Source organism: Colletotrichum orchidophilum, assembly GCF_001831195.1.
Source record: "Colletotrichum orchidophilum strain IMI 309357 chromosome Unknown Scaffold_37.1, whole genome shotgun sequence".
Taxonomy (NCBI): Eukaryota; Fungi; Ascomycota; class Sordariomycetes; order Glomerellales; family Glomerellaceae; genus Colletotrichum; species Colletotrichum orchidophilum.
The window spans coordinates 45,560-72,105 of NW_019172993.1; the positions used below are offsets into that span (position 1 = coordinate 45,560).

Here is a 26,546-nt window from a genome sequence, read left to right on the forward strand (position 1 = left end):
TCAAAGGACTCTCAGAGTCCCAGCGCCAACTCTTTTACGGTCCACTCTCAACTCCGTCTTCTCGCGCTCCATCTCACGAGTCACGATGGAGTCGTCAATGCGTCATTCTCCGAACACTCCGAACGGCGACCGCTCAGCATTCAGAGACCTTCTCAAATCACGTCAACAAAATCGCAACGGCGTGCGCGGAAACCCCAAGTCGTGTCTGCCGTGTCGAGAGCGAAAGGTGAAATGCGACAAGGCATTACCGTGCTCAACGTGCGACAAGCGTGGGCATCCAGATCTATGCGAGTATGAAATTCACACACGTCAATCGTCTGGCATACCGAGGTCGCCAGCACGATCCGCGCGAGGAACACCTGTGGCCAGTCGAACCCCAGATAGGACTCAAGAAAGCGAGCCACAACTAGACGCGGCCAATTTCGACTACCTTGATGGACCGACGGGGGCCCCTTCTCCTAACCCCACAGCTCTCAGAGTACCGAATCCTGACGCGTTAGCATCGTCGGGGAATGCGTCCACGACGCGCCAAGGTGGCGATGCACTATTTCTGGCGAATACTTCGGTAGTGGACATGGTTCGAAGGCGCTCTGTTCGGTCCAGGGATGATCCAGCTCGACAGTCAGCCTTCGAGACAGGTATCCTACCTCTACTAGGTGTGAGCGAAGACATAGCGACGTCCATATCCTCGTATCAATCTCTGCCAAGTGACCAAGAAATTGTCAGACTTTTTGAAATATTTCGTCGCCGCGTGCACCCTTTTCACGTCATCACTTGCAATCTAGATGTTATCGAGAAAAGAATCTGCCGGCTGGTCAGTGCACGAAGCGACCCAGATTTTGGTAATGGTTCCGAGTCTCTTGAGGATCCCAGGTGGCTGTCTCTGCTCCACGCCGTCTTGGCAGCCGGAGCTCAGTTCTCCGATATGAACTTGCAAGACCGCATTACAGTATCACAACGCCACAGTATGTCCCAAAACATCCCATCATCCTCATCCCAACCTCCTCAACCCATCCTCCCATCATCTCATCATCCCATGCACATTGACACAATGTTGATCCTCCACAGTGAAGCAGGCATTTCATCTACTCCGATCAACAGATTATCTCGTCAATCCATCTCAGGAGGCCGTTCAGACGCTTCTATTACTGGGGAATGTGCTTCAGAATGATATGAAACCCCAGGCCGCCTTTGTTCTCGGGGGCACAACCATCCGACTTGCGCAATGCCTCGGACTTCATCGGAAGTCAAACCGTTCACCCACCTCTCCACTACCAGATGAAGAGACGAAATACCTGAGGTATTTCACAGAGTACTTATCTTACCAATGGTACCTGCTAACTGTGAACCAGATTGGCAATCGTTTGGCAAGACTCTCTGCTCGCGCTTGCTTTCGGTCGTCCACCGGCGTCATACGATCTGGACTTTGAAGAAGATCTTCCACGGCTCACAGACTCCGTCGAAGGTCAAGGCCTCTCCTACCTCCAAGCCATGAGCTGGCTCTGTCACGTGACACTACGCCATCTTTCGTTCCGTTCCCAAGCGTCAGGGCAGCCAGTTTCGACACTCGACGACATCGAAGCCATCGAAGCCTCTCTTGCACCCCACCTGATCGACCCCAAACGAAGCACAACCATTCCGCAAATTCAGGAACACTACGCTTTCGAACTCCACCGCCATTTTGTCATTGCCACGCTTTGCCGACCCTATGTTTCGAGCAGTGGATCAACAGCGCTGAATGACAGCGACAGGTCCCGTGTCCTCGAGCACTTTCGAGACTCTCTCCGGCGAAGTGTCCGTGCTTACGTGCGGCTGAGGTCAATCGCAGGACACGCAAGGCGGTCTTGGGCATTCATCCACAATGGATTAACGTCTGTGCTTCTTTTGAGTTTGATGCGAGAGACGAGGTATCTCCCCGAGACAAGAACCCTCCAGGACGAGCTCATCAAGAGCCTTTCCGAGGACGAAGGTGACTCCGCCTTGGCCACGGAGTCTGACTCCAACGGCCAGCTATCGGGCACGCTACAAAAGGCCTTGAAGGCACTGAGGACTCTTAGGGCGTTGACGGAGCGCGATGTCAACGCCCGTGACTCGAGGGTGGAGAGCAATATCCAGGACATTGTCGGTCCTGGTCATCCGCCGGCTCTCGGTGACAGGCCGGCGACAACTCAAGAGAACACGATGGAGGCAGCAGAGGAAAACAAGTAAGTCAATGAGAAAGCTTATTCACAAAGTTTTACGATAGATACTGACAGGACAGCGATTGGGATATGGGTGGTGCCAACTGGGAATTTCCCATTGACTTCAACATGTCTCCTCTTGGAGCGTTCGACTACATCATGTCGGATCAATACTTTGGCGCAAGCGACCCCTTTTTGCCCAACCTAGTGTAATAGTGAGGCTCGGCATTGATACCAACAGAAATAAATACCCGCACGCCTTTTTTTGTCAGACTTTTAATAGTTTCAAGGCTTCATTTTCGTGCCATTGTTGGTCAAAGATGTAGTGATGTACTGCCAATGTGACATGCAACTTGAAATTATTTCCTACTTGTGGTACTCTGCTGCATCCCATCCCAACGTTCGAAATTCCTCGCATCCAAATCAAACAGGTCGAGCAACCGTCCCACCATCTGATCGAGCACATCATCAATCGATGACGGCCTAGTATAAAACCCTACCACAGGCGGCGCGATAATCGCCCCAGCCCGCGTCACCTCCATCATGTTCCGCAAATGAATCTCGCTAAACGGCGTCTCCCTGACAGACAAGACCAGCCTCTTGCGCTCCTTTAAACAGACGTCCGCCGCCCGCGTCACCAAATCGTCGCAGATGCCCGCGTTGATCGCCGCGAGCGTCTTGACGGAGCACGGGACGACAATCATGCCGTCCACGCGGTACGAGCCGCTCGCGATGGGCGCGGCCAGGTCGTGTGAGTTGTAGGCGTGGTCGGCGAGGGCTTTTACCGCGGCGGGCGTGTAGTCTGTTTCCCACTTGATTGTCTCGGCGGCCCATTTGCTGATGATGAGGTGCGTTTCCACGTTGAGGCGGCGGAGGGTCTGGAGGATGTGGATGCCGATTTGGGCGCCTGTCGCGCCTGTCAGGGCGACAATGATCTTCTTGCGGGGTGTGGTGTCTTTCATGTTGGTGCTGTTTTTATGTTGATTGTTGGGGGGTTTGGAGAGTATTCACGAATGTGGAACTTGTAAACTTGTGGATGGTGGTCAATTGGTGAGGTTGGTGTAGGCGGGAGATTCTAGGTATTGGGCTTTGGTTGAGATGTGAACAAAGTGCTTTTTGCAGTGATGGAATGTTGTTATCGTTTTTCAAATGACTTCAAGTCCCATGCGATATTGACGTGGATATTTATCGGATCTTGATGCAGATCTCTCTCTGGCGAACTCGGAGAGTTCGGGGTGGCAGATGTTGCGAGGGCGAATTTTCCGAACGCCAAGATCCACCGTCGTCTCCATAATAACTACCCCACCCGGCCTACAACATCGGCGAAAGGATCCACTTGCGGGTCCGGACAGTCCGGAGCATGTCGGGTCTCGGTGACTTCGGGGATTCTGTGTCATTGCCACCACTGATCGTGCATCGTGCTGGGAACTGATCTCGATCGAGAAGGGATATATTAATTACGACGTAGCCATCCAGATAAACCTTTTTGTAGTTGCATCTCAACATCGACTTTAAAGCAACTCATCATCATTCTTGAGCCTCATACACTTTTGCACATTCCTGTTAATCAAAACCCAACATTCAGACCGAAATGTCACCATCCAACCCCCAAGACCTCCCACACTTGAACTTCCGCTCCTTCGTCGAGGCCCTCAAATCCGATGGCGACCTCGTCGAAATCAACGAAGAATGCGATCCCAACCTCGAAGTCGGCGCCATCATCCGCAAAGTCGCCGAGACTGACGAGCGAGCCCCCCTCTTCAACAAGCTCAAGGGCCAGGACGCCGATGGCTTCTGGCGCATCCTCGGCGCGCCAAACTCCCTAAGATCTGACCCGGCCCAGCGCTTCGGCCGACTGGCGAGGCACCTCGCTCTCCCGCCCACGTCGACCATGAAGGAGATTCTCGACAAGATGGTCGCCGCCAAGAGCGCGCCCCCGATCCCGCCCGTCGTCGTCGAGTCCGGGTCCTGCAAGGAGATCCGTCTGACCCCGGAGCAATTCGACCTCACGAAGCTTCCCGCGCCGATGCTGCACCAGTCCGACGGCGGAAAGTACATCCAGACGTACGGCATGCACGTTGTTCAGTCCCCCGATGGCAAGTGGACAAACTGGTCTATTGCCCGCGCCATGGTATACGACAGAAACCACCTCGCGGGACTCGTCATTGAGCCGCAGCACATCTGGCAGATGCACCAGATGTGGAAGAAGGAGGGCAAGGATATGCCGTGGGCGCTGGTGTTTGGCGTACCGCCGGCCGCCATCATGGCTGCGAGCATGCCGCTTCCGGGCGGACTGTCCGAGGCGGAGTATATCGGGTCCTTGGTCGGGGCACCGTTGGAGGTTGTCAAGTGTGATACAAACGGGCTGTATGTTCCTGCCAACTCGGAGATTGTCTTTGAGGGAGTTTGCTCCGCTACGGAGACAGCACCTGAGGGCCCGTTTGGAGAAATGCATGGGTATGTGGACTTGGCGAATTCCTCGTATGCTGCAGGAGAGAGACTGACGATATTGGCAGATATGTGTTCCCTGGCGATGCGCACCCGCAGCCGAAATACAGAGTCGACCTCATCACCCACCGCAAGGACGCCATTCTTCCCGTTTCCAACTGCGGTCGGCTGACTGACGAGACGGTAAGTTACTCCCAACCGCGCCATGGCCCAGTGAAGACGATAAGAAGCTAAACCAATAAAAGCACACCATGATCGGACCGCTGGCCGCCGCCGAGATCGGGTTCCTCCTCAAGTCCAAGGGTCTGCCTATCAAGGAGGCCTTCTCCCCCTTTGAGTCGCAAGTCACCTGGGTTGCACTCCAAGTCGACACCGAGAAGCTCCGCGCGATGAAGACCAACGCCAAGGACTTTTGCCGCTCCATCGGCGACATCGTCTTCAACGACAAGGTCGGCTACACTATCCACCGCCTCGTCATTGTCGGCGAGGACATCGACGTGTACGACTTTAAGGACGTCATCTGGGCCTTCTCCACGCGCTGCCGCCCTGGCTTGGATGAGCACCACTTTGAGGAGGTCCGTGGCTTCCCGTTGATTCCGTACATGTCGCATGGCAATGGTGATATTCGCACAGGTGGAAAGGTTGTTTCCGATTGTCTGATGCCGAGCGAGTATACCACTGGACGTGATTGGGAGGCTGCGAGCTTCAAAGAGTCGTACCCGGTCGAAATCCAGGAGAAGGTGCTGCAACGTTGGGAGTCGTTGGGTTTTACTTCGCAGTAATGAAATTTGGTAGAAATGAATAGAATAAATAAACTTGATACCTGCTTAGAAGCCAGCCATGGCACGGTATTTTTGGTGATTGGAAATCCGACGCTCAAGTCGGACCGCAATAGGTATCAAGTCCGGCCAACAGCTGATCCCATCCAAACGAGGTCGTGTCCCCAAGGATGTCGTTCCACAGACTGTCCAGTCCGAGGGCATCCTCTCCAGCCATTCCAGAATACCCTGCGTCTAGGCCCTCATCAGGACCGGGCTTTACCCCAGCTGCTGCAACCACGGTAGAATCGCCACGCCAGGCATCTGCTGAAGGTGAGCTTCTATCGTCTTCCAACTCGGACGGAACAACGTCATCCACTCCCTGGACGCGATAGTGACGCAACACGGCAGCGAGGTTTCGAACCAGTTTCGCAGCAATCATAGATTCTTCTCCGGCAGATGCTAGAGCGCGGCATGCCTCGGTAACCTCGGCCTGTGTCTCTGCTGTTGCATCAGATACTGGCCATGGTTCTTTGCCATCTGTGAAGCCTTCACGACTCGGATCAAACCCAGAGTTGAGGGCCAAGATAGTACACGCCATAAACATGTGGCCAATGACACAGCCCAGGCGGCAACCAATTGCTCGGGTGCTCAAAGATTCTACGGGTTCTCTAACCTGAGATGCCTTTAGCAGACTTGTGGCAATTGCGAGGACTGTTCGGGCCGAGCTTAAACATATCTCTCGCGATGGCTGGTATTGAGCATCCTGTTTGTCGTGGAGGAGGAATGGCCGGTGTAATCGCGCGCGCCTCGAGAGGAAACCGAGAAGAACAACATCTCTCTGCAGTGATAGATAGGGCGGTGCGTCTTCCGGGATGGGACCGTCGGGCCGGAGGAATGGAGGGAAGTCGGCAAGCGCATCTTCAAAGAGGCGGTCCAGCTCGAGGACTTGTTCGTAATCTGTGATCTCGGCATCTGGCATCCCGGGAGCTCTGGCGTCAATGACTGAACGAGCAATCTCGGCGAGCTGAATACGCCTGATAAAACAGGTCATCCCAGTTGCCGTGTCCGGGGGCAGGGTGAAGGTCTCATTTGAGAGGCTTGCTTCATCGTCGTTGATATTTCGAGGCTGCTTCACGTTCATCTGTCGTGGTTGTATATGGTACGTCCCATCCGTAGGTCCGCCCATGAGACCCAGCATCCTAGTGCACGGTAAGCTATGATGATGATCAGAAGGAGGATCAGAGTAGTGTACCAATCTGTAGCAGTAATGTGCCACCAAATTCTTCTTTTAATCTCCCTCAGAGACTCTTCATCCTGCTGCTCCGAGCCGGGGCTATCGATCAGATGCAGGCTCATTTCCCGAGCGGCTGACAACGAACACCCATGAAGAAACCTGAATCGAGCAGAGCAGCCTTCCATATTGTAGACCAAGTAAGCGAGCACCGACCGTGCTTGCACCTCTTCGAGACAGCCGCATGTAGTTTGTTGTGACTTTTGCAGGATATTGAAAGAGGATTTGAACCAGGCTAGGGCGGTATGTGTTGCTTCTTCAGAAGACTCAAAAGTTCCATTGGCTTGAGACCCCCCGGTGAAAAAGAAAGCGCTCGTAGCTGCGATGCCTAGAATCAGTGCAGCGTGTGCTGGGTTGGGGTCACCCCCGCGAGAAAGGACGGAGTAGAAGTTAACAACCATCGATTTCGTCGTAAATGGATGAAGGATGGGAAGGAGATGAAAGGGGTTGTCGAGGAAGTCTTGAAGTAGCAACAACGCCTCTTCTCGAGGCATCAGCCAGGTTGACAGTCTTGCTTCCGAGTCATCAGTTGGTGTGAGGCCTGGGGTGATGCTTGATGGTGTCTTTGGGAATTGGGAGACATTGGCGACGTGGTAATCCACCTTGTTGACCGGAAGAGTGACCTAAGTGTCACTGCGTCAGTATGTTATTGAAAACCAAGAAAACTGCCGGGACGTTGCTCACGTTGAGACCATTTCTCGTGAATGTCGAATCGAGGAACTTTGCTGTTTGCTGCCGTTCATTGTCCACGATCCCACGATGCTGAGGACGGCGTGACAAGAGACTGGGACTGCGCGGCATTCGGGATGGTCTTGGCATCTTCTTCCTTGCAGGTTCCAAGACATCCCCCAGCTGGTCCGCGGAAGATCCGGCGTCGGTGGACGACGCCGCTCCGAACACAGCTTGCTCCAACGTCCGGAGCCGCCTAAGAATGGACTCGCCACCGTTCTCGCTCAACGCTGGGATACGGCTACGTATGGTCAGCCAGGCCAATCATGACGACGCAATATGCATGTTACCTTGGTTCCGCAGGGGGTTTTTGTGACCCCGGCTGTCCTGCGCATAGCAAACCGCGCATCACACAGCTCGAGCACGGGTCTCCGCGGTCGCACTTGAGCTTTTTCTTGCGGCACGAGTCGCACGAGACTTGGGGTTGCCGACGACGTTTCTGCGCTGCATTTTCGGTATCGGACTCGACCGCGCGCTTCATTTTGATTCGAGTGATACGCAAAGTCCTTGTTGTGGTCGGCGGATGGAATTTGCTGGTGTTGATGATGCACCGTCCAAGTTGTGGCTTCGGCCGCGGACCTTCCACGGATGCTGACGGGTTCCTCCACGGATAATCCGCGGTGCTTACCTCATTCCCGTCACGCTATTGCGCTTACATGACAACAAAGCGTGGCTAGTAACACATATTAAATGCAATCAGAATCTACCATGATGGCTCTCCATCATTCAGCTTTTATTAGATATTGGCTTTTCCTTCTCTTGCTTGTTGTGATACCGAGTATTGTTTTGAGTACCCTAATTCATAGAAAAAGCCCGAAACGACGCCATGTTGGAAGCACCTCAACCCCCTCCCGGCTATGACAGGTAAGAAGAGACTTGCTGCATTTTTTTCAGAATTGAAAGACTCACTAGGGAATTCTAGCGTTCGGTCGTGGCTCGCTGTTCTCGGCGCATCACTATCGCTATTCTGCACGGTGGGCTTCCTCAATGCCTTTGGCGTCTTCCAGGAGTACTATCAGTCGTACCTGGGGAAATCAGAGTCCGACATTTCATGGATTGCTTCCGTCTCCATCTTCATCATATATGTGGGAGCACCAATATCAGGCATTCTGACCGACAGATTGGGCCCTACGGTATGTTCATGCTCCTTTTGAGCCTGTCGACCGCTGAAGCTTATCTTTTACTTTGCAGGTTCTGTTGTGCGCCGGTAGCGTCGGCCAAGTCCTTGCTCTGTTCATGACCTCGATTTGCAAGCAGTACTACCAGGCATTCCTGGCTCAGGGAATCCTCCTCGGAGTGAGCATGTCGCTGATATTCTGCCCCCCCGTGGCTGTCGTCTCACGCCGCATGCCTCATCGCCGCGGCCTCGCTCTGGGCCTTAGCATCGGCGGGTCCTCCATCGGTGGCATCATATGGCCAATCATGCTCGAGCAACTGCTCAACAAGCGCCAGCTCAGTTTCGGTTGGACTATGCGCGCCGTCGCTTTCGCCATGATTCCTCTCCTGGCCATTACCTGCATCACTGTACGCGATGCACCCGCCCCCGAAGCATCTCCCACTGCATCTGAGGCAGCATCGGACGGGAACGAGAAGGGCACAAATTCCTCGAGTGACGAGACGCAGTCCGAGAAGAAGACGGACTATTCCATCCTGCAGAATAGGACCTTCATCCTCCTATGTGGAGGACTGGCCGTTGGCTACTTTGGTCTCTTCACGCCCATCTTTTTGGTCACGGGCTTCGGCGTTCAACACGGCCTGTCCACGTCAACGGCCTTTTACCTTTTGTCCGGACTGAACGGCGCTTCCTTCTTTGGACGAGTGATTCCTGGTTTCCTCGCAGATCGATATGGTCATTTCAATCTTTGTGCGCTGGCGACACTCGCGGCTGGTATTGTGGGTTTCTGCTGGACGGCGGCCACTTCTGTTGCTGGTTTGGCGGTATGGAGTTTGGCATACGGATTTGCATCTGGGGCAAGTAATCTCGCATGAGGCTCTTCCGTGAAAGTGACTAACACATTTTCAGGCCATCATGAGCTTGCAGGGTGCATGCGTAGGAAAGATTGCGCATCAGCGTCACCAAGGGTTAGCTGTCGGGTTCATGATGAGCTCTATCGCCGTGACGTGAGTTGTGCCCTCCTCTCCCTTGTTACTATCCTCATCGATATGTGCACAATCAACATGCTGACTGCGATGATCAGCGCTCTCGTTGGACCTCCCATCAGCGGCCAGATACTTGAGCACGCGGGGTATCTGGCCTTGTCAATGTGGACTGGAGCGACTCTTGTCGCTGGAGCTGCCATCCTTGCTGTGGCCAGATGGCGATTGAACAACAACTTGAGGGCGGTCATCTAGGCCCAAGTTAGATCTCCTAGTACTTGCATAGATTTGATATAACTGTCAAGATTCGCATGTAATGCGTGGGTAGGAGAAGACTTGCTAGAGCGAGGTATTTTGTAAGGACGAGGACCGACTCCCCAAATGTTCGGCGTTTAGGACTCTAACTGGGAAGTGGGTACTTCGGTGAGCTGACGGCCCGAAGTCATCCCTGGGGGCCTAGGTAATCGCTTTCTTAGATGTGGCTGGTGCATGGCTGGTGTGTGTGGCGCAGGTCGCAAAAAAGCTTTCCGAATTCCTCAGAAATAACCGCAAGTTTGGCCTCGCCGCTGACGCCCTTCCCGAACCAGTCCGTGTACCTGTGCCCTTTGTTACTTCGCTTTCTTGTCATTCGTTTCATCAAAATGCGTTAATCGATACTTTGCTTCTCCTTGCCTTCATTTGTTCTTCGCCAGGCGCTGCCTGAGCCTCGCTTTTCGGAGGCGTTTTCCGGTTTTCACCCTTCCGGATCGCCCGACCCACGACACTCTGGGACCCCGTTGGGTGCGTGTGGGTGCGTGTTGACTCGACGGCCTACCTCTTGATCCTGTGGAAAGACTCGGAATGAGTCAATTGCCCAAATGTCCCACCACTTTCACATCGCCGGCGCAAGCCACGCTCTTCTCGACCCTTGGTCTCACGGAGCGAGCGTGGTGAAGGATGTCTTCACCCGGTGGTCCGAGCTCGATATCACCCAGATTGGTTCCCTCGTTGCCATAGCCGGCACTCTTCCCACGGCTTGGAGACTACTGCAATATGCCTGGCGCGAGGCCTATAGCTGTGTCCGGCGCTTTTTCCTTGCTTCGGTCACGATCCCCGGAGGTGACCCGGTCAACCGGAGCGTCGTGAAATGGGTCCTCGCCAACCGGCCCCGGCACTACCGCTCCTTCACAGGCCGTACCGAGGTTGGACGCCCCAGCTCAGACCGTGCTGCCGCTCTCAAGAAGACGCGCCACACGATCCAGTACTGCCCTCACTGGGATACACGGTGGCTCTGGTTCCGAGGTAACTTTTTCGTCGTCAATCGGGCCGTTGGCGATTTCAATTCGTCACTATCGGACCCTAGCTACGATGGAATCGGAGGCGAGGACCTGACCATCAGCTGCTTTGGTTGGTCGGCGCAACCCGTCCAGGATCTCATCGAGACCTGCCGCGAGTACGCCGACAGGCAAACGCAGTACTTTGTCATCATCTACTCTCGTGACCGGTACGGCATGTCGTGGAAACCTAAAGCACGCAAGCCCCTCCGCCACCTCGACACCGTGCACTTTGACATGGGCGTGAAGCAGGAGCTGCTGGCCGATATCCGGAATTACCTGGACCCGAAGACGCAGATGCGCTACCAGAGCCGGAGTATGCCGTACCGCAGAGGCTATCTCTTCTACGGCCCGCCTGGAACCGGCAAGTCTTCGCTTTCCGTGGCGATTGCCGGTGAGTTTGGGCTGGATCTGTACGAGGTCAAGATCCCCAGCGTTGCGACAGATGCCGACCTGGAGCAGATGTTTCAGGAAATCCCACCGCGGTGCGTGGTACTGCTTGAAGATATCGACGCCGTGTGGGTGGAGCGTTCGAGCAATCACGAGAAGAACAGCAACGGAAATGGACGGGCACATTCACCAGAGAGTAGCAACGTCCCCAACTGCACTCTGTCCGGATTGCTGAATGTTTTGGACGGCGTTGGGTCGCAGGAGGGCCGCATTGTCATCATGACGACCAACCGACCCGAACAACTGGACAGTGCCTTGATTCGTCCGGGCCGCGTGGACATGAAGGTCCTCTTGGGCAACATCAGCCCAAAGTCGGCAGCGGACATGTTTGTACGCATGTTCTCTCCCGATCTAGGATGCACGTCACACCTAGACATGGAAGAGATTGAGAAGCTTGCCATCCAATTTTCTAGCAAGATACCAGAAGACACTTTGACTCCATCTCAACTACAGGGCTTCTTCCAAGTACATTTGGAGAGCCCGCATGATGCTGTGGAGAGCATCGGTGGGTGGGTTGAGAAGGAACTTGCAAAGACCCAATACAAGGAGTTTGAGTTCATTACTCCCAATGGGAAGACCTAGATGTATAATGGCTAGTGTATTATTATTTGTATCTTTAGACCTCAGATGGAGTTTCTAGTTTGGTTTCTTATGTTGAGAGAGAGGGGTATGCGCTAGACGGTGCCATGAGGCAAATACATTTCCATGTTGAGCGGTCCCAATGACCAGAGAGCATGCCTGTTGACGAAGCCAACTGCTCTTGGACTTTCCATGTAAGCTGAGCACACATTCACATCAACCCACGCGTTTTGTTTCTTGTCCTCTCGCGATGCTCCACCCGAACCGGCGCCCATGACCCGAGCAGTTCGCACACCGAAACCCTGAACCATGACGGATCTGAATCCGGCATCCCATATCCCTTCAATGTCGTATTAGTAATTGATCCCAATCTCCAGACTTTCATCCCATCGGTCCACGGCCAAGCTTTTCCGTTTCAAACATAGAGTGCTCCGTGCCCAGAGTGGGAGGAGGTGTGGAAGTGGGACACCGCTTGGTAGGTTGAGTTGGGTTCGATTGCTATCGGCGTCAACTGGTGTTTTAGCCGAACATTTTACTTCGAGGCTCCCGCTCTTGAAACCATAATACTACTCCAGATGACGGGGGACTAGAAGCATCCGAGAACGAAACCGTTGAGCAAATTTAGCCGGTGTTTTATACAGCAGCTTTCCGACGACATGGATGAGCTCTCCCATCTCCCCCGCATCGGCGTCCAAAGATTCTGGCATGGCCAGGGATGTAGTTTGTAGGGAGTAGTCGATGGAACCCTGTGCCACACATGACTATAAACCTTTGCCGAGTTCACGGAGGGCTGTGGGAGCCGATGCGAGAGTGCGCCATCTCATCGGACGAAACTACCTCCAACATGCAGTTATGTCGACTTCCCACCCCTCAAAACAAACATCCGATGACATTGAGAACAATTTAAAACAGCCTCAAATAACCTCAACTGTAAGTAAAATCAGCTCATGGTCTGGTGAACCTACGTTAATGAAATATGGGTGGCATGCATCGTGAACGGCAGCAGCGTCACGACACGTGTGAAGTCTTGGGCCCAAAGATTACTCAACTAGAGCAGGTTTGTAGATTCGCTTCCGGAGTATGCAGGTTCCGTGGCATGATGCTGAATTTATCTCTTTTCTGCTCATCATCAGCCCCTCACCCCCGTCGCTTCGGAGACTCTTGGTGTGCTTTCGAAGTACACTTTGAGTCTGGTGTTTTTGAAGAGCAAACCTTCCCGCCCACAATCAATTTGCTCAGCTCAAAGCATGCTCTGTGACAGTCGCCATGGAAAGTCTAATCTTTGAACATAATCACTGCGAAATGATTGCTGTATAGAAATAAGGTTGGTAGACGACATTGAGGGAAGATTAAAGAACGGTGGCATCCCGCCCTTGGCACAACCGTCAATCTCTCCAGATCCATCCTTAATTACTCACGCGATATCTTGTATCCTATCGTTTAAGACAATTAACTATTAGTATTCATATTCACCAACCATGGTTGCTCTCCGATTCCTCCTCGTACTCCTTCCCCTCGCGGCAGCCACGCCGTCCTCGGACTTTGCCGCCAACCCTCTCGTCCGCCGACACTGCTTGGAACCCAAGAATTGCGGCGCCACCATCCAAGGAACCACGTGCAATTTCTGTTGCGCAAAGGATGTGAAGCCCGACAGCACGCATTGCAAGTCGACCAATGCGGCGTGCCAGGCTGATGGAAAGCCTGACGGTGTGGCTTTCAACTGTGATGCCGATTAAAGGAGAGACCATGGGCGATGGGTTAGTAGTCTTGGGATATGGACGATGTACCTGTACAAGCTGATGAATTATCAAGGGTCCTGCTCCAACAATATGTCTTGGGCTGTTGGCTGTTGGACGATACTCAGTGGGAGATTGGACGAGGTTTGAAAGATTCTACGGCGTGATACAACGTCGGAGACCTTGGTGCCGCTGTTTCTCCCGAGGCCGGATGAATCCTCCAACGTCACTGGAGTTTGTTAGTTATATGTAATTTTCATGAAAACTGCTTCACGGATCAGAGCATCTTGTCATGTCGACCGTCTTTCAGGATCTCCAAGATTCAGCCCCATCTTGTAGTCCAGTGCCTTTGTTGTCATCCTGGTAGATAGAAACATTGGTATCTTCACCTTATAATCGCCCGTCTTCAAGAAGATACAAAAAGCTCTGTGATGAAACTTTCCGTAGTTAAATTCAAGTATATATCCACTGCGCAGTAGATACCACGCTGCTATTGTACCATCTTGCAACCAAGCATCATGCCAACAAAGAGACATTCCACCACTCGTGACTAGTTTGCCGTTGAGCGACGCTTTATAAAAGCTTCTCATACATTCGACCGATGATTACTGTACACACTTCATCCATTTGATCTGCTATGTGTCTGCGGCATGGCTTCTTTAGCAGTCGTATCCCCCAATCTACTCCTGATTAAGTGCTTGTTTCGAATGGCTTTCTCCCATAAACAATTGTGCTTTGCACGCCTCGTTAGCCTTTTCTTTCATTTCACTTGGAGGAGGAACAACTTACGTTTCACAGTAACCAAAGTTCGCCTTCTTCCTGATTTCCTTCCGCATCTGCGCAGTCAACACCAAGACTTCCTCCTGCGACCATCCCAACACCTGCGTCAACAGAAAAGTCCCGAATCCCTCAAGACTCTCATCAAGCGCGATTTGGATCAGTAGCCCCGCATGTTGAAGCCTTGGATCCTTGGGCCAGCCATGCGTAGGCAGCTTGACCTTGATCTCCACAATATCCACGAACCCCGCCTTCTCCATGTTGTCCCTCATCGTGTGGCCCTGCGCAACAGTAAACGAGCGACCCGTTTTTGTCCCGCCCTGCTCAAATATACGCCCCCATTCATGGAAGATGTGGTCTGGAGGGTACTCGACGTGATCAGAGTTAAATCCGGCGTTCACCTCGAGGTTCTGAACCCATCCACCTGGTTTGAGGTGGCGGTATGCGTTCTTGTACAAGCCAATCCAGTCGGGGACACTTCCGTACAGACATCGGAGGTGAATGAAATCAAAGTGATTTTCAGGCCACATCCAATCCAGGAGGAAGTCATCAATGACAAATCGGAGATTGGTCGGAACCCAACTCGGCTGTATCGGGCTAATGTCTGTTCCTATGACTTCAGCATCAGGAAACTGGTCGGCAAAGTCAATTGCCCAGATACCCGTGCCCGTGCCGACGTCAAGAACTCGTTGAAGGTCATCTCCGACCGGGGCAAGAAACAGCCTGTCTTCAAACATTATGAGCAGCGCATTGTGGATAATGTCGAGGCCCTCGTTCTGTTGGTCGTCGTTGGGTGCCCAGTATTCGGTCGTTTGACTGGCCTGGTAAGTCCGCCCGTGTAGCTTCCGGTAGTTGAAGATGCTCTCGGTCAGGGACGTGGTGGATGAGGCAACACTGGCGGCGTCGATGGCTGAATCCGCGTCATCTTCACGATCCGGACCGGCGTCAAGGGCTGGATCTGCCTCGATTGCGGTTATTCCAAGGCCGACTTCATCTTGGGTCGGCGGGCTGGATGCGGACTGTGACGACATCGCGGGAGGGAATGCTAGAGGGGGAACGGTGGATTGGGCCATCCTGTGCGACTGGTGCTGATTTCCCGGTCGGTGGTAGTAGAAGGGCAACGTGGAGATGCCGAGAAGGCATAAATTTCCCAGTCGATGGACCGAGACATCCTTCTTATGACGCTCATGTTGTGCAGGGCATGCCGTGGAACCAAACGGGCTCTCCCGTCAGTCCGCTTGTCCAAGCCATCCAAGGAAATCCTTTCGGGTAGCGGGAGCCAGTGATGTTCAGAAGGACACACCAGCCTACCATGCGGGCCGTTGGTCTCAGAGACGGGAATGTCTCACTGTGCGGCCGACAGTTGAGGCGTTGCCAACGGCCTTTGGGAGATCGAAGTTGATTGGGTGCTGTCAGGGCTGTCATTTGGGCATAAGCAAACCCGGGAATAGTGGCGCCTCCCTGCGTCTCGGAAGATGTGTGTTCGGAAACGGGCCAGCGGGCAAGCGCCATCGTTTGTCCTTTGTGCTGCATGGAACCGAGATGCTAATGCGGTTCGCTTTGGATGCGGCAAGCTCTTCGTCTCTGCACGCTTTGGAAGCCCCTGAAGAGATGAATTTGAGTGGAGCAAAGTCACTTGGCTGGCATCTGCAGAGAGGTACTGAATTCATTCGACTGAAGAAACGCTGGAGAAAGGGAGAGCCTCCGGGTTGTCGGATGAGGATATGGGGTTGTCGACGGATTGAACGCCTGTCATCGGATAAAGTTGGTGGGGTTGATAGGGTAGTCTCCTCGGACAGGGGGGCCAACGGGAACTATTCATGCAACTAGCAACATCGGTCAACCTGCATTCCCGTACCGAGCTCATCACTCCGTGGGTGTGAGTAATCACGGGCTTGATTGGGCGGTCATCATGCTGTCACCTCTCGTCACGGGCCGGGAGCATGGCTGGCGCCGTGGCAAGGCCCCAGTTTGATGCATCAGGGCAGTTTGTTGTCCGGTTTCTACGCCACAATAGAAATAGCTAAGTAGAGCAGAATGAAACATGTCAACCAAGTGATTGCGGCCTCAGAATGCGTTTATCTGTGCTATCACTGCTTGCTTGCACGCCAAAACTCGACTCCTTTCGACGTGTCGATTCTCCATGCTGCTATGAACATGTGATGCTTTCAGTTTGATCAGTCTTTGGAAATGTCCCATAGTGGATGTCCCCCAACAAGATGCTTCAGCTGGAATAGATCTCCACAGGCAATGAGCTTGTGGCCTGCTGCTTGAATTTGACGAGGTCATGGCCGACCCTGCAACCTCCCTCCTTTGACTGAAATGATGGAGTCTGGAAATTTCGGTCATCAGCTGTCAATATTTATACTGCCGTGCCCTATGAGTAGGTGTTTCTCGTCGAAACGGTTCTACACGAAAAGTTGACAAGATCAATGTAATGATACCTCGTCTCGCTGCTGGAAAACGTCCAAACTTATATAAGAAAATAAATTACTTCCGAGAGAAGTCGGCCGATTTTCCCTGGTACTTAGTAAGCGACTATTCATTTTAATACTTTCACGTAGACAAAGATCCTTGTATACTCTAGCTCATGCTGTTGATAAAAAGATTCAACCAGAACTCGTACCGGCTACCCAAGGCCGTTGTCGAATCTCGAAAACGTCTGGTGGGATCCTATCAACAAACCGGGTGACCCAACGCTCTAATCTTCCTGGGCATGGTCTTACGGCATCACAACAATTGAGCGGATCGGATGAGATTATTTGGAACCTCGCGAGCTAGAATTGTAAGCTAGATGAGACGTTAGGTCAGAATCTCGTCCGGGTAGAATGGGCTTTATCGGAGTAGTACTAGTTTAAAGTCTGAGTATCTCTTTCGCGGCTAGGTGCTAAAAGACATGATTGATAATGAAGAAGTACTGAAGAAATTTAACGAGTTTCTTACTTATGAAGAGCACATAATTATATGCATGTGTTCTGTAGATAAAAGCCTTCCCAAACCACGAGAAAGCCATGACTGAACAGCTCAACTCGCTCTAAGCCATGCAATACGGCATTAGATTTTAACAATCCCATGACAAAGGGCAATTCTATCTGGATGTTCGGCATGAATTAAAAGTGCTGGAAACTCCGAGCAATGCCAAGGCGGATGCCCTAATCGCTCTGCTGTCACGTGCCTATGCATCGGTCTTGTCGGAAGATCTTCACTCTTGGCTTGGCAAGATTTGATGCCTCAACAGGATCGTCCTACGTCCGTTCGATGTGACCCTCAGGTATCATTCACTTTGACCGTCTTCAGAACGATAACTTCATGAACACCACGTGGTCTCCGTTACCAAAATCTGTCAAGAAGCTAGGGCAAGCGTCCTGGCGACAAAAACGTCATGCTCAAGGAGAATCGCGAAAAGCTGAATTTTCAGAGGGGTTAGAAAATGCCATGCATTGGCTAAGGTCAAATGGGAAGGTCAGGCTATTCCTTACGTCATGCACCGCAACGCCATGAGAAGGGACTTTTTAACACTTTCTTCTCCCGGATAGTGTTTTCAGGGGCTTGGGGGAACTCGTCGACTTTGCGCCCCAGTCGGGAGGTTGCCTAACTCGCACGCAATCGTCCTGCCACTCTTATAAAGCTTGGCGCTGACCGAATGTCGTGACACAATTTCGGCAAACACGAGAGAAGAAAATGTAGTTATAAGGACGTCGACAGTAACTAGAATATCGAAGGTTTTTGCTTTCCAATGCCAGCATGTATCTGACGACCGCTGACGCACTGCTGAGATGAAGACCGCCACCGTCGTTTCCGTATTGGCCACGCTCGCCGCCGGCTTCAACTTCCAGAAGAGAAGTCCGGTCACCTATGAGGGCTACCAGGTTCTCCGCGTGAAGACTCTGACCCAATTGGCAACCGTTCAAGAGAAGCTCGCCACAATTCCTCACGAGCAATGGAACCACGACGTCGACACCCACATTGACATTGTCATTTCGCCCGACCAGATTGACAATGTTGCGTCTCTAGGACTCGATTATCGCATCCTGCACAAGGATCTCGGAGAATCTATCACTGCCGAATCCGGGTCTCGCAACACGTATAAGCGCGACATCAACGATCTTTCTTGGTACGACTCGTATCACTCCTACGCGGATCATGTTCGATACTTTGCCGATCTTCACGCGGCGTTTCCAGACAACTCTGAGCTTGTTTACTCGGGCCGCTCATTTGAAAACCGATCAATCCACGGAATCCACCTCTTTGGCAACGACGGCCCCGGGAAGCCTGCCGTGCTCTACCAGTAAGCATCATGCCTAAGCAAGCTGCAAACAGCAACTTTCGTGTTCTAACACCGATATAGTGGTACCGTTCACGCAAGAGAGTGGATTGCAGCTCCCGTGAGTTCTACAGATGAGATGAACGACTCAACACAACATGAACTGATCCCTTCTTAGGTGGTTGAGTACATCACACTTCAGCTCATCAACGCGCACAAGAATGCCACCAATGCTTCAGATTCCGTCTTGAATCAATTTGACTTTCACATCTTCCCTATCGTCAATCCCGATGGTAAGTTGGTCCTGATATGCATCTCTCATACCTCTTTGGGTTAACTCGAGTCAGGTTTCGTCTACTCCCAGGAAGTTGACCGTCTTTGGCGCAAGACACGCACGCCCCCGCCCCTGAACCAGACCTGCTACGGAACCGATATCAATAGAAACTGGGAGTACGGATGGGATGCTAACGCCTTCGGCGCTTCCGTCAACTCGTGCGCCCAAGCCTACCGCGGCCAGAAGCCTTCCGACACCATCGAAAACCAAGGCCTTGACGCCTACGTTCGCAAGCTGCGCGATTCCAGCGGCATCAAGCTGTACATTGACTGGCATAGCTATGGCCAGTACATCCTTTCGCCGTTCGGTTCCAAGGAGACATGGTATGCTCCTGAGCTTGGAAAGTGGACCAAGACTGCTTCGGTGCTCAGCGAGGTCATTCGCGACAGCTCCGAGAGACGCACTACTTTTACTTTCGGGCCCAGCGGTGCTACTTTATATACGACCACGGGCGCTGCTCCCGACCACGTCTATGCCATTGGCGGCGCGGATTTCTCCTATACCATTGAGCTTCCTGATACAGGCGACTTTGGCTTTGTCTTGCCTCCCGACCGTATTCTCGGTGCTGCGGAGGAGCAGTGGGAAGGACAGCAGGTGCTGTACACTTTGTTGGACGAGGTATTCTTTGATGGAATTGGACTTGCTTAATTGCACTTACACTATACGGAAACCTTAGAGTCCGGTTTGGTTTTGGTCTTTGAGGATCACATAGGGTGACCATCCACCACTGTTTGGTAGCGCTAGGTAGACTGGCGAACTTGGCAGTGGTTGACGATGCGTAGCCCAGCTAATGGAGGAATAATATTCTTAATATTGTCATTATAAGATAAAGCCAGATACTTTGGCTCCTAGGCGCGCTGCAGCTGACTTCAGTTCTGTGCTAATTGGTTGCCTGCTAGCCTGCTGTTGTTAGACGTTTAATAACTTCAACTTCCTGTCTAAAAACTGGACTTAAAGAGCAAATCCAGAAAAGCTCGAAAGGCTTTTGGATAATTAGTTTTGATAAATATTTAAACATACCTGGTAATCAAGATTTTACACATCGTGCCCTTCATTGGGGCAAGATTGAGCCCCAGTGACATGTCGAATGCGCGGTGGAGAGGTTGGACAGAAGACGGAACCCCTCATTCTTCCATCAACCCATGCGCAGCGGATGTTTGTCAAAGGATATTCCCCCAATCAACGTGCGTTTAGCAGAAAGAAAATCCTTGATCCTCCGCTACACTGCGTTCCATTTATCAGGCCTCTGGGTCGGCAAGATGCCTACATAACACTGGTTGTAATCCTCGCTGAGGTTTCAGGCAAGCTCTTTTTCCTGAAGGGCAAAGCTCAACATGCTCATCCCAAGAACTGGCGAGACGTTTTGCATCACGAGCCTGCTGTTGGCTTCTCTATGGCTAGCTAGGATACATGCAAAACCTCCACCACCAGATACCCTCTGGCAAGTTTCACCGCCACTCAACTACACCGACACAATCTATGCGGGCTGGCAACAAATTACCGTTGATGCAGAAATCCAAATTTACAATGGAGTCGCCGAGAACCGCACATACGCACACCATCCAGAGCTATTTGCCATCGAATCCAATGTCTTCCTCCTTTACTCCTCCGCTCCAGTCGATGAGGATAGCATGGGCCAGGACATATGGATATCTACTTCAAGCGACAGTGGGTTGACATGGAGCCGTGGGAGAAGCTTGATGCCGGCTGCACTTCTCCCAAACCAAACGGAAACCTACAACTGGAAGCACTGGTGCGATCGTGGCATCGCCCAGCGAGCATGGCAGGCTCTGTCCTTCGTGCATCTTCCTGATGGCGAACTTTACGCCATCGGTCAATCTGGGAGTAGGTGGTGCCCGGGTCGATGGGCCACTGCAGGTCGAATCGCACGCAAGATTTCTCTTGACGGAGAACCGCTCACGGACCCATGCTGGCTAGAAAAGAATCAGTTCACAGACTCTGAGTTGTATGCTGAGACTATCTACGGCACTAAGTACGGGATGAAGTACTGCGCCAGAGCCTGCGAAATCAACGCCGTTCTAAGGAGACCCGACGAGGCACCTGCTTGGTCGCCATGGCTTTACAACAACGGTCTATTTGCAGCCGACGGGATACATCAGATGGAAGAACAGACATTTGCTGTCTGGCATAACGATAGTGATTCGCCAACGGGAGGATACTGGCAGCGACACTGGCGCGACATTTCTACTGAGGCGAAAAACACTCACTCCGTTTGGATTGAGTATAACGAGGACGTACACGGAAATGGCTGGTACCCCAAGGTGAAGGAGTCGCACGGGAACAACATTTATCAAACAAACATACCGGATGCAAAGACGAAGCAGTTTCTGGGGAAGCTCGACGATACTGGCGACAGATATCTGTTGTCGAACCCAAGATACAATGCCACAGATCCTCAGAGACAACCACTCACCTTGGCACTATCTCGAGGAGTGGACCAGACATATACGTCAATTGGTGTACTGAGAACGAATGCAACGAAGGAGATCGTCCCGGATACGCGCGACGGGGTCAAGAATCGAGCATTTGGCTTCAGCTATCCCACCGCGGTTCAGGTTAGGAACAAGTTGCTGATTGCATACAGCGAGAACAAGGAGAATATTTGGGTCAGCGTTGTTGACATTACTGCCCTGCCGAGGTAAGAAAATGGCTCAAATGAATAGCATCGGGTTGCGCGGACGTTTGACAATGGTTACTTTTAGTTAAAAATATAGTCTGCAGATGTCTTCGCCAGGTTGCACTGATAATATTTACGTCTCATTGAAACTTGCATCTGTTATTGCACATGTGATATTTTTTTTGATAAATATGCGTACCTAGTACTCATAATGGAGAGACAATCAGAGTTTCTGTTGATGATAACTAGTAAATGGTGTGTGTATGTTTCCAATGGCCATGAAAAAGTTCTTGATCAATTTGTAAAGGCACCTTGAGTTGGTATTTCCATTGTCCAGACTCCTTTTCATCTTCGTCTTCATGAGACCAAAATGGTTCTCGGCTAGATATGCTATGACGTCAATAAACAATCATTCAAGACGCGGGGCTAAACTGCGTATGCTATCAGTAAGCTTAATGCAATGTTGCTGACTACTTTTCTGTCGTCATTCGCCGTGGCCGCCGCCGGCATTCCCCGGAATACAATTCCCGGCATCATTGGTAACAGTGACGAACTCAACCTGACCCACCTGCAAGAGACTCTCTCTGGATAAAAATTGCTGCTCTGACTGCTTTAAGTTTCTTTACGCCCAGACATCACCCACGCATTACCAAAGTCTAATCACGAAATTACAATCATTTCGAGTCGCCAGCCATGTCAGGAAAAGTACTTTTCACAGGCGCCACAGGCTTCATGTGCGTTTGCCATCTGTACCGAGACTATGCTTACCCCTGAAAACTGATTGAGGCCTACCTAGTGGTGGTTCTGTTTTGACGCAGCTTCTTAATTCCGCGCACAAGGAGATAAACGAGCTTACCATCACCGCATTGGTTCGGAAACAAGAACAAGCGGATATTCTCAAAAAGAAAGGGATCAACGCTATCGTCTTTGGAGGATTGGATGACTCTGAGTTTCTGAGGCAGACTGCAAGTGAGCATGACTGTGTGATCCACACCCCGACCGGCTTCCATACAGGATCGGCTGTCGCTCTCATAGAGGGACTTGCAGTCCGAAAGAAGCAAACCGGGAAAGAAGTCCATTTCATTCACGTAAGTTCTTGGGCTGATCTTAACGCTATTGCGACATCATTAACACAATGTTCATATGCTAGACATCGGGAACTTCTAACCTCGCTGAGCGAACCATCACTCAGCAGTCAGGCGAGTTTCATGAATGGGCGGATAACGAGAGAGTGTATGAACATGAGGAGAAGAAGGAGGCAGAGGAAGCTTACGGTCAGCGAACGACAGACGTGGCTGTCGTTAGGACTGCAGAGCGCACCGGCGTCAAAGCATACATCATGATGCCCCCGACAGTCTATGGTCGGGGAACCGGTCTGTTCAACCAGCGCTCTATGCAAATTCCGAGCATTATCCGCGGTGCGATCAAGGCCGGCGTCCCTGAATACGTGGGCGAAGGTACAGCCCGCCTTGGACATGTCCATGTAACGGATCTTGCACTCTTGTTCGAGCTCGTTCTGAGCAAGGTCCTATTGGGAGAAGAGATCCCATCAGGCAGGAGGGGAATTTACTTCTCCAACACTGGGAGTCACAGCTGGAAAGATCTTGCGGCCTTGGTAGGTAAGGCAGGTGTTTCGCTTGGTGTGCTGAAGTCAGCCGAGCCTCGGTCGGTGAGCCTGGAAGAAGCTGGCTCAAGATGGTTGAATGCGACACCCCAGATTGCTGAAATGAATTATGCTGCGCAGTAAGTCAAGTCCATGACGGTCTAGGCATAGAAACAGTATAGACGCTAATGCCGCGTTCACAGCTCCGCGACCAAACCTGTTCTAGCACCTGAGCTGGGTTGGAAGCCCAAGAAAACAGAGGTCGACTGGGAAGAGTCATTTGTAGAGGCTTTTCAAATGGCTTTGGAAGAGGAGGCTAAGTGATCTAAATCAGGTTGCATCGCATTCCAATCTACCCTGCCTACCAGATCTCTGGGTATCGCTTGTTCACATCCATGTCATCAAATGCCATTTCGGTAGACCGATATCAATACAGGGGGTGAGCCAACCGATATTTCATCTCCTGCTGGTCACCATCATGCCCTAGCGTCCAGTTCAGTACACATACAAGTTCATTGCATCTGGGTTGGATGCTATCGTCTTCTTGTTCTGCCTCTGCAGCGCAATTCTCATGATCCAGGCACAGACAACGACGCCAAGAGAGAATCCAATGCTCGCAAGCATTGCCGTCAGGTATCTTGGCTCGTCCGAATCTGGCCATAAGTAAGGAGTATAAACGCTAGCAAGGTTGCCAAAGGTGTTGGCCATAGCAATCGCAACGGCCTTTTTTTCATCTGTCTGGCCCAAGGTGGCTGAAGTCCATCCGAGAATGATATTGTTGACCTGGCAATCGGTTAGCGAATTTCTCATCCAAAAGGCTGCAGTCCAGACGTAGGTAAACTTACTCCATATGTAGCTCCAACGAAGATCATAATGCCGACATATCTGACCGTGGTGTTCAAAGTGGCCACGGCCATAGTGAAGCCAGCACAGGCAATAAGCTTGCTCACTGTGGTGTGCCATGTTCGTTCATTGAAGCGACCAGACGAGTGGGAGACAACAATGCTCATGATACCGGCCAAGATATACGGCGGGCATGTGAGGACCAAAGTGATTGTGGTGTTGTAATTTAGGGTTTTGACCACACTCTGCTTTCTGTCAGCTTATTCGTTCCTCAAGATCAGTTATGGTGACAAGTCCTTACTGGCAAAAAGTTCTTGAAACCATTTGCTGAGAGATGCAAGTTATCCATGAGACAGAAGAGCCATGTTCTCCAGTCGGTGCAAGCCTCACGCAGGCCCTTCCAAACACTGGTGTTGCCCTCACGGCGATCAGTAGTATCGTCAAAGATGCGCTGGTGCGCCATTTGTCGTTGCTCAGGACTGAGCCAGCGGGTCTGAAGCGGAGCGTCAGGGAGGAGGTAAAATGCCGCCAGGGCAACGCCGACGGAAACAGCACCCTGGATAATAAAAAGCCTAGCCACTGTGAGTCTAGGTCTTGTATGAAAAAAGCTGGATTCATCATACCATTGCCAACCTGCAAGGTTGTGCTTCCCATCAAGCCCGGCAAAAACACCGGCCGCAATCAACCCAGAAAAGGCGCTGGCCAACATGTTTCCAGTATAGAAGATTGCCATACGCGTGGCAATCTCCTTACGGGTGTAGAACATACTAAGCATGTAGAGAGCACCAGGATAGAACTAGATCAGGGTTAGCCTGCGCAATGTCCTAGGAGACCGCGACGGCAGTTGGAACTCACTGGAGCCTCTGTGATTCCGAGGAAGAATCGGCACACCAACATCGTCTTGTAGTCATGTGCAAGATATGTGAGCAGACTGATGATTGACCAAATCAACATGAAGCCTGTGATGCGACCATTCATTAGAGCTTGGCGTATCTGATCGGGGGCTTGGCATCATACCCGCCATGTACCAAGAGGGTCGCACTCGGTTGAGGATCATGTTTGAGGGGATCTGGCCGCACAGGTAACTACCGACATTAAGATCAGTGCTGCCAAGATACCAAGATTTACAAGACATACCCAACAAACAGGATGGAAACGCAGGTATTGTATTCGGTTCCCTTGAGCTTGAGGTCCTTGGAGAGGGAGTTGAGCTTGCCGTTGATCATTGCGTTTCGGTCGAGGAAGTTGAGGAAGTACATGATCCAGAGAATAGGCTACCTTCATATTAGTCCCTGTGAAGAGTTTCCGGGGTTCGGCTGGGGCTCGTACAAGAATGTAGAAGTCAATCTTCTTCACGAGAGCGATCTCCTTGGGGTCGGTCTTGGTATGCGCCCCAAACTCGTCAACCTTGCCGCTCATGGCGACAGGCTTGACGGCACCCCCATTGGAACCTCCTGTCAAGACCCGCTCCATTTGGCTGACGCCTGCTTTGCCCTCTTCTGAATTTCTTGGCTCAGCCATTATGCTTCTTGTTTTCGTCACTTGAAAAGCCGCGAGTTGTCGAATCTTTGGTGCGCTGTATCAACACCGGCCGGATCGAGGACTGCAGTTGCGGATGAACCGTGAGACCTAGAGATCAGACGTTACCCTGAACATCTTCGTCTGCGTAGAACCTCTCTATATACCATAGAAAACTAGACCATCCTGTCTCTCTGTCAGCTCCGCTTGAAGTCGCAATAAGAACCACACCTAGGTGGAGTGTTCCCCCATGGGGGAGATGGGGCGCCGAGCTTTTCCGCGCGTGCGGGGCTCGGGAAGATGGTGCTAGATTCGGACCCTGCACTAGTATCGACATGGTACCCCCTTGACGCGTCTTGACAGGGTCTTGCGAGGGGAAGATGTGACGGAAAACCATTTCTCCAAGGACACCTTTTGATATTCGTCTGGGAAGGGCAGGTGGGCTGCTTTTCCGTGTCACTCGGGAAGACAATATGGCAAGACTTGACGCACGGAAAAGCAGCTCCTTCAAGAGCGGCATGTGGACCGTCAGCCTGAAGACCTGTCATTTCGTCTGAACAAGTCTGGTTTATAATTACGCACTGGATCGTCTTGATTGCGTTGGCGTTTGAGCCGAGGGTTCCGTGGAAAAGTGCACCATCTGCATTCGCTCTTTGCCATTGTCTGGCTTCGACCTCAGCTTATCATCACGACGTGTCTCGGTGGACCGAGACCCAACAAAGATATCAGTTCTTAAGTCACAATCAGAGACACCGTTATATGGAGTTATACATAGCTGATAGGAAAAGCACAAGGGGCTCTAACGGACAATTCTCGGCTAGTGTGGCAGCTGATCAGAACCTACTGGACGCGGATAAGCCAGTGCTCCATTGCTCTTGTTGTGGATCAACCCCAGGCGCTGCTAATGGGAGGAATACATAACCTTAATGAAACCCAGTTATGCTGAGTCGTCCGCGACCGAATCTCACGCTTCATGCACCTCAGC

The 26,546-nt window shown here is 51.9% G+C and overlaps 12 protein-coding genes across 12 annotated transcripts; 8 read left to right on the forward strand and 4 right to left on the reverse strand.

Moving 5' to 3' along the window:
• Positions 1–85: 85 nt before the first annotated feature.
• Positions 86–2,393, forward strand: CORC01_05323 (fungal specific transcription factor; the record flags this gene model as incomplete). Its single annotated transcript, XM_022616966.1, has 4 exons — positions 86–965; positions 1,069–1,300; positions 1,353–2,204; positions 2,261–2,393. The coding sequence occupies 4 exons, from the start codon at positions 86–88 to the stop codon at positions 2,391–2,393; spliced, it is 2,097 nt and encodes a 698-aa protein (XP_022476431.1).
• A 146-nt stretch (positions 2,394–2,539) lies between these two features.
• CORC01_05324 (3-octaprenyl-4-hydroxybenzoate carboxy-lyase UbiX) lies at positions 2,540–3,142 on the reverse strand (the record flags this gene model as incomplete). Its single annotated transcript, XM_022616967.1, has 1 exon — positions 2,540–3,142. The coding sequence occupies one exon, from the start codon at positions 3,140–3,142 to the stop codon at positions 2,540–2,542; it is 603 nt and encodes a 200-aa protein (XP_022476432.1).
• Positions 3,143–3,771: 629 nt separating this feature from the next.
• Positions 3,772–5,410, forward strand: CORC01_05325 (uncharacterized protein; the record flags this gene model as incomplete). The annotated part of the gene is made up of 3 exons (XM_022616968.1): positions 3,772–4,661; positions 4,697–4,811; positions 4,874–5,410. 3 exons carry the CDS (start codon positions 3,772–3,774, stop codon positions 5,408–5,410), a joined length of 1,542 nt encoding a protein of 513 aa, XP_022476433.1.
• Positions 5,411–5,504: 94 nt separating this feature from the next.
• Positions 5,505–7,890, reverse strand: CORC01_05326 (uncharacterized protein; the record flags this gene model as incomplete). Its single annotated transcript, XM_022616969.1, has 4 exons — positions 5,505–6,588; positions 6,642–7,303; positions 7,365–7,650; positions 7,700–7,890. 4 exons carry the CDS (start codon positions 7,888–7,890, stop codon positions 5,505–5,507), a joined length of 2,223 nt encoding a protein of 740 aa, XP_022476434.1.
• A 345-nt stretch (positions 7,891–8,235) lies between these two features.
• On the forward strand, positions 8,236–9,761 carry CORC01_05327 (major facilitator superfamily transporter; the record flags this gene model as incomplete). Its single annotated transcript, XM_022616970.1, has 5 exons — positions 8,236–8,273; positions 8,332–8,542; positions 8,601–9,347; positions 9,433–9,530; positions 9,608–9,761. 5 exons carry the CDS (start codon positions 8,236–8,238, stop codon positions 9,759–9,761), a joined length of 1,248 nt encoding a protein of 415 aa, XP_022476435.1.
• A 602-nt stretch (positions 9,762–10,363) lies between these two features.
• CORC01_05328 (ATPase) lies at positions 10,364–11,851 on the forward strand (the record flags this gene model as incomplete). Its single annotated transcript, XM_022616971.1, has 1 exon — positions 10,364–11,851. One exon carries the CDS (start codon positions 10,364–10,366, stop codon positions 11,849–11,851), a length of 1,488 nt encoding a protein of 495 aa, XP_022476436.1.
• Positions 11,852–13,326: 1,475 nt separating this feature from the next.
• CORC01_05329 (uncharacterized protein) lies at positions 13,327–13,584 on the forward strand (the record flags this gene model as incomplete). The annotated part of the gene is made up of 1 exon (XM_022616972.1): positions 13,327–13,584. One exon carries the CDS (start codon positions 13,327–13,329, stop codon positions 13,582–13,584), a length of 258 nt encoding a protein of 85 aa, XP_022476437.1.
• Positions 13,585–14,369: 785 nt separating this feature from the next.
• CORC01_05330 (UMTA protein) lies at positions 14,370–15,434 on the reverse strand (the record flags this gene model as incomplete). Its single annotated transcript, XM_022616973.1, has 1 exon — positions 14,370–15,434. The coding sequence occupies one exon, from the start codon at positions 15,432–15,434 to the stop codon at positions 14,370–14,372; it is 1,065 nt and encodes a 354-aa protein (XP_022476438.1).
• A 2,703-nt stretch (positions 15,435–18,137) lies between these two features.
• On the forward strand, positions 18,138–19,607 carry CORC01_05331 (zinc carboxypeptidase; the record flags this gene model as incomplete). The annotated part of the gene is made up of 4 exons (XM_022616974.1): positions 18,138–18,649; positions 18,710–18,746; positions 18,804–18,918; positions 18,973–19,607. The coding sequence occupies 4 exons, from the start codon at positions 18,138–18,140 to the stop codon at positions 19,605–19,607; spliced, it is 1,299 nt and encodes a 432-aa protein (XP_022476439.1).
• A 686-nt stretch (positions 19,608–20,293) lies between these two features.
• CORC01_05332 (uncharacterized protein) lies at positions 20,294–21,622 on the forward strand (the record flags this gene model as incomplete). Its single annotated transcript, XM_022616975.1, has 1 exon — positions 20,294–21,622. One exon carries the CDS (start codon positions 20,294–20,296, stop codon positions 21,620–21,622), a length of 1,329 nt encoding a protein of 442 aa, XP_022476440.1.
• Positions 21,623–22,290: 668 nt separating this feature from the next.
• On the forward strand, positions 22,291–23,524 carry CORC01_05333 (NAD dependent epimerase/dehydratase; the record flags this gene model as incomplete). Its single annotated transcript, XM_022616976.1, has 4 exons — positions 22,291–22,331; positions 22,394–22,685; positions 22,748–23,340; positions 23,404–23,524. 4 exons carry the CDS (start codon positions 22,291–22,293, stop codon positions 23,522–23,524), a joined length of 1,047 nt encoding a protein of 348 aa, XP_022476441.1.
• A 171-nt stretch (positions 23,525–23,695) lies between these two features.
• Positions 23,696–25,516, reverse strand: CORC01_05334 (MFS transporter; the record flags this gene model as incomplete). The annotated part of the gene is made up of 7 exons (XM_022616977.1): positions 23,696–23,983; positions 24,046–24,288; positions 24,345–24,839; positions 24,899–25,002; positions 25,061–25,128; positions 25,181–25,317; positions 25,373–25,516. 7 exons carry the CDS (start codon positions 25,514–25,516, stop codon positions 23,696–23,698), a joined length of 1,479 nt encoding a protein of 492 aa, XP_022476442.1.
• Positions 25,517–26,546: the final 1,030 nt, after the last annotated feature.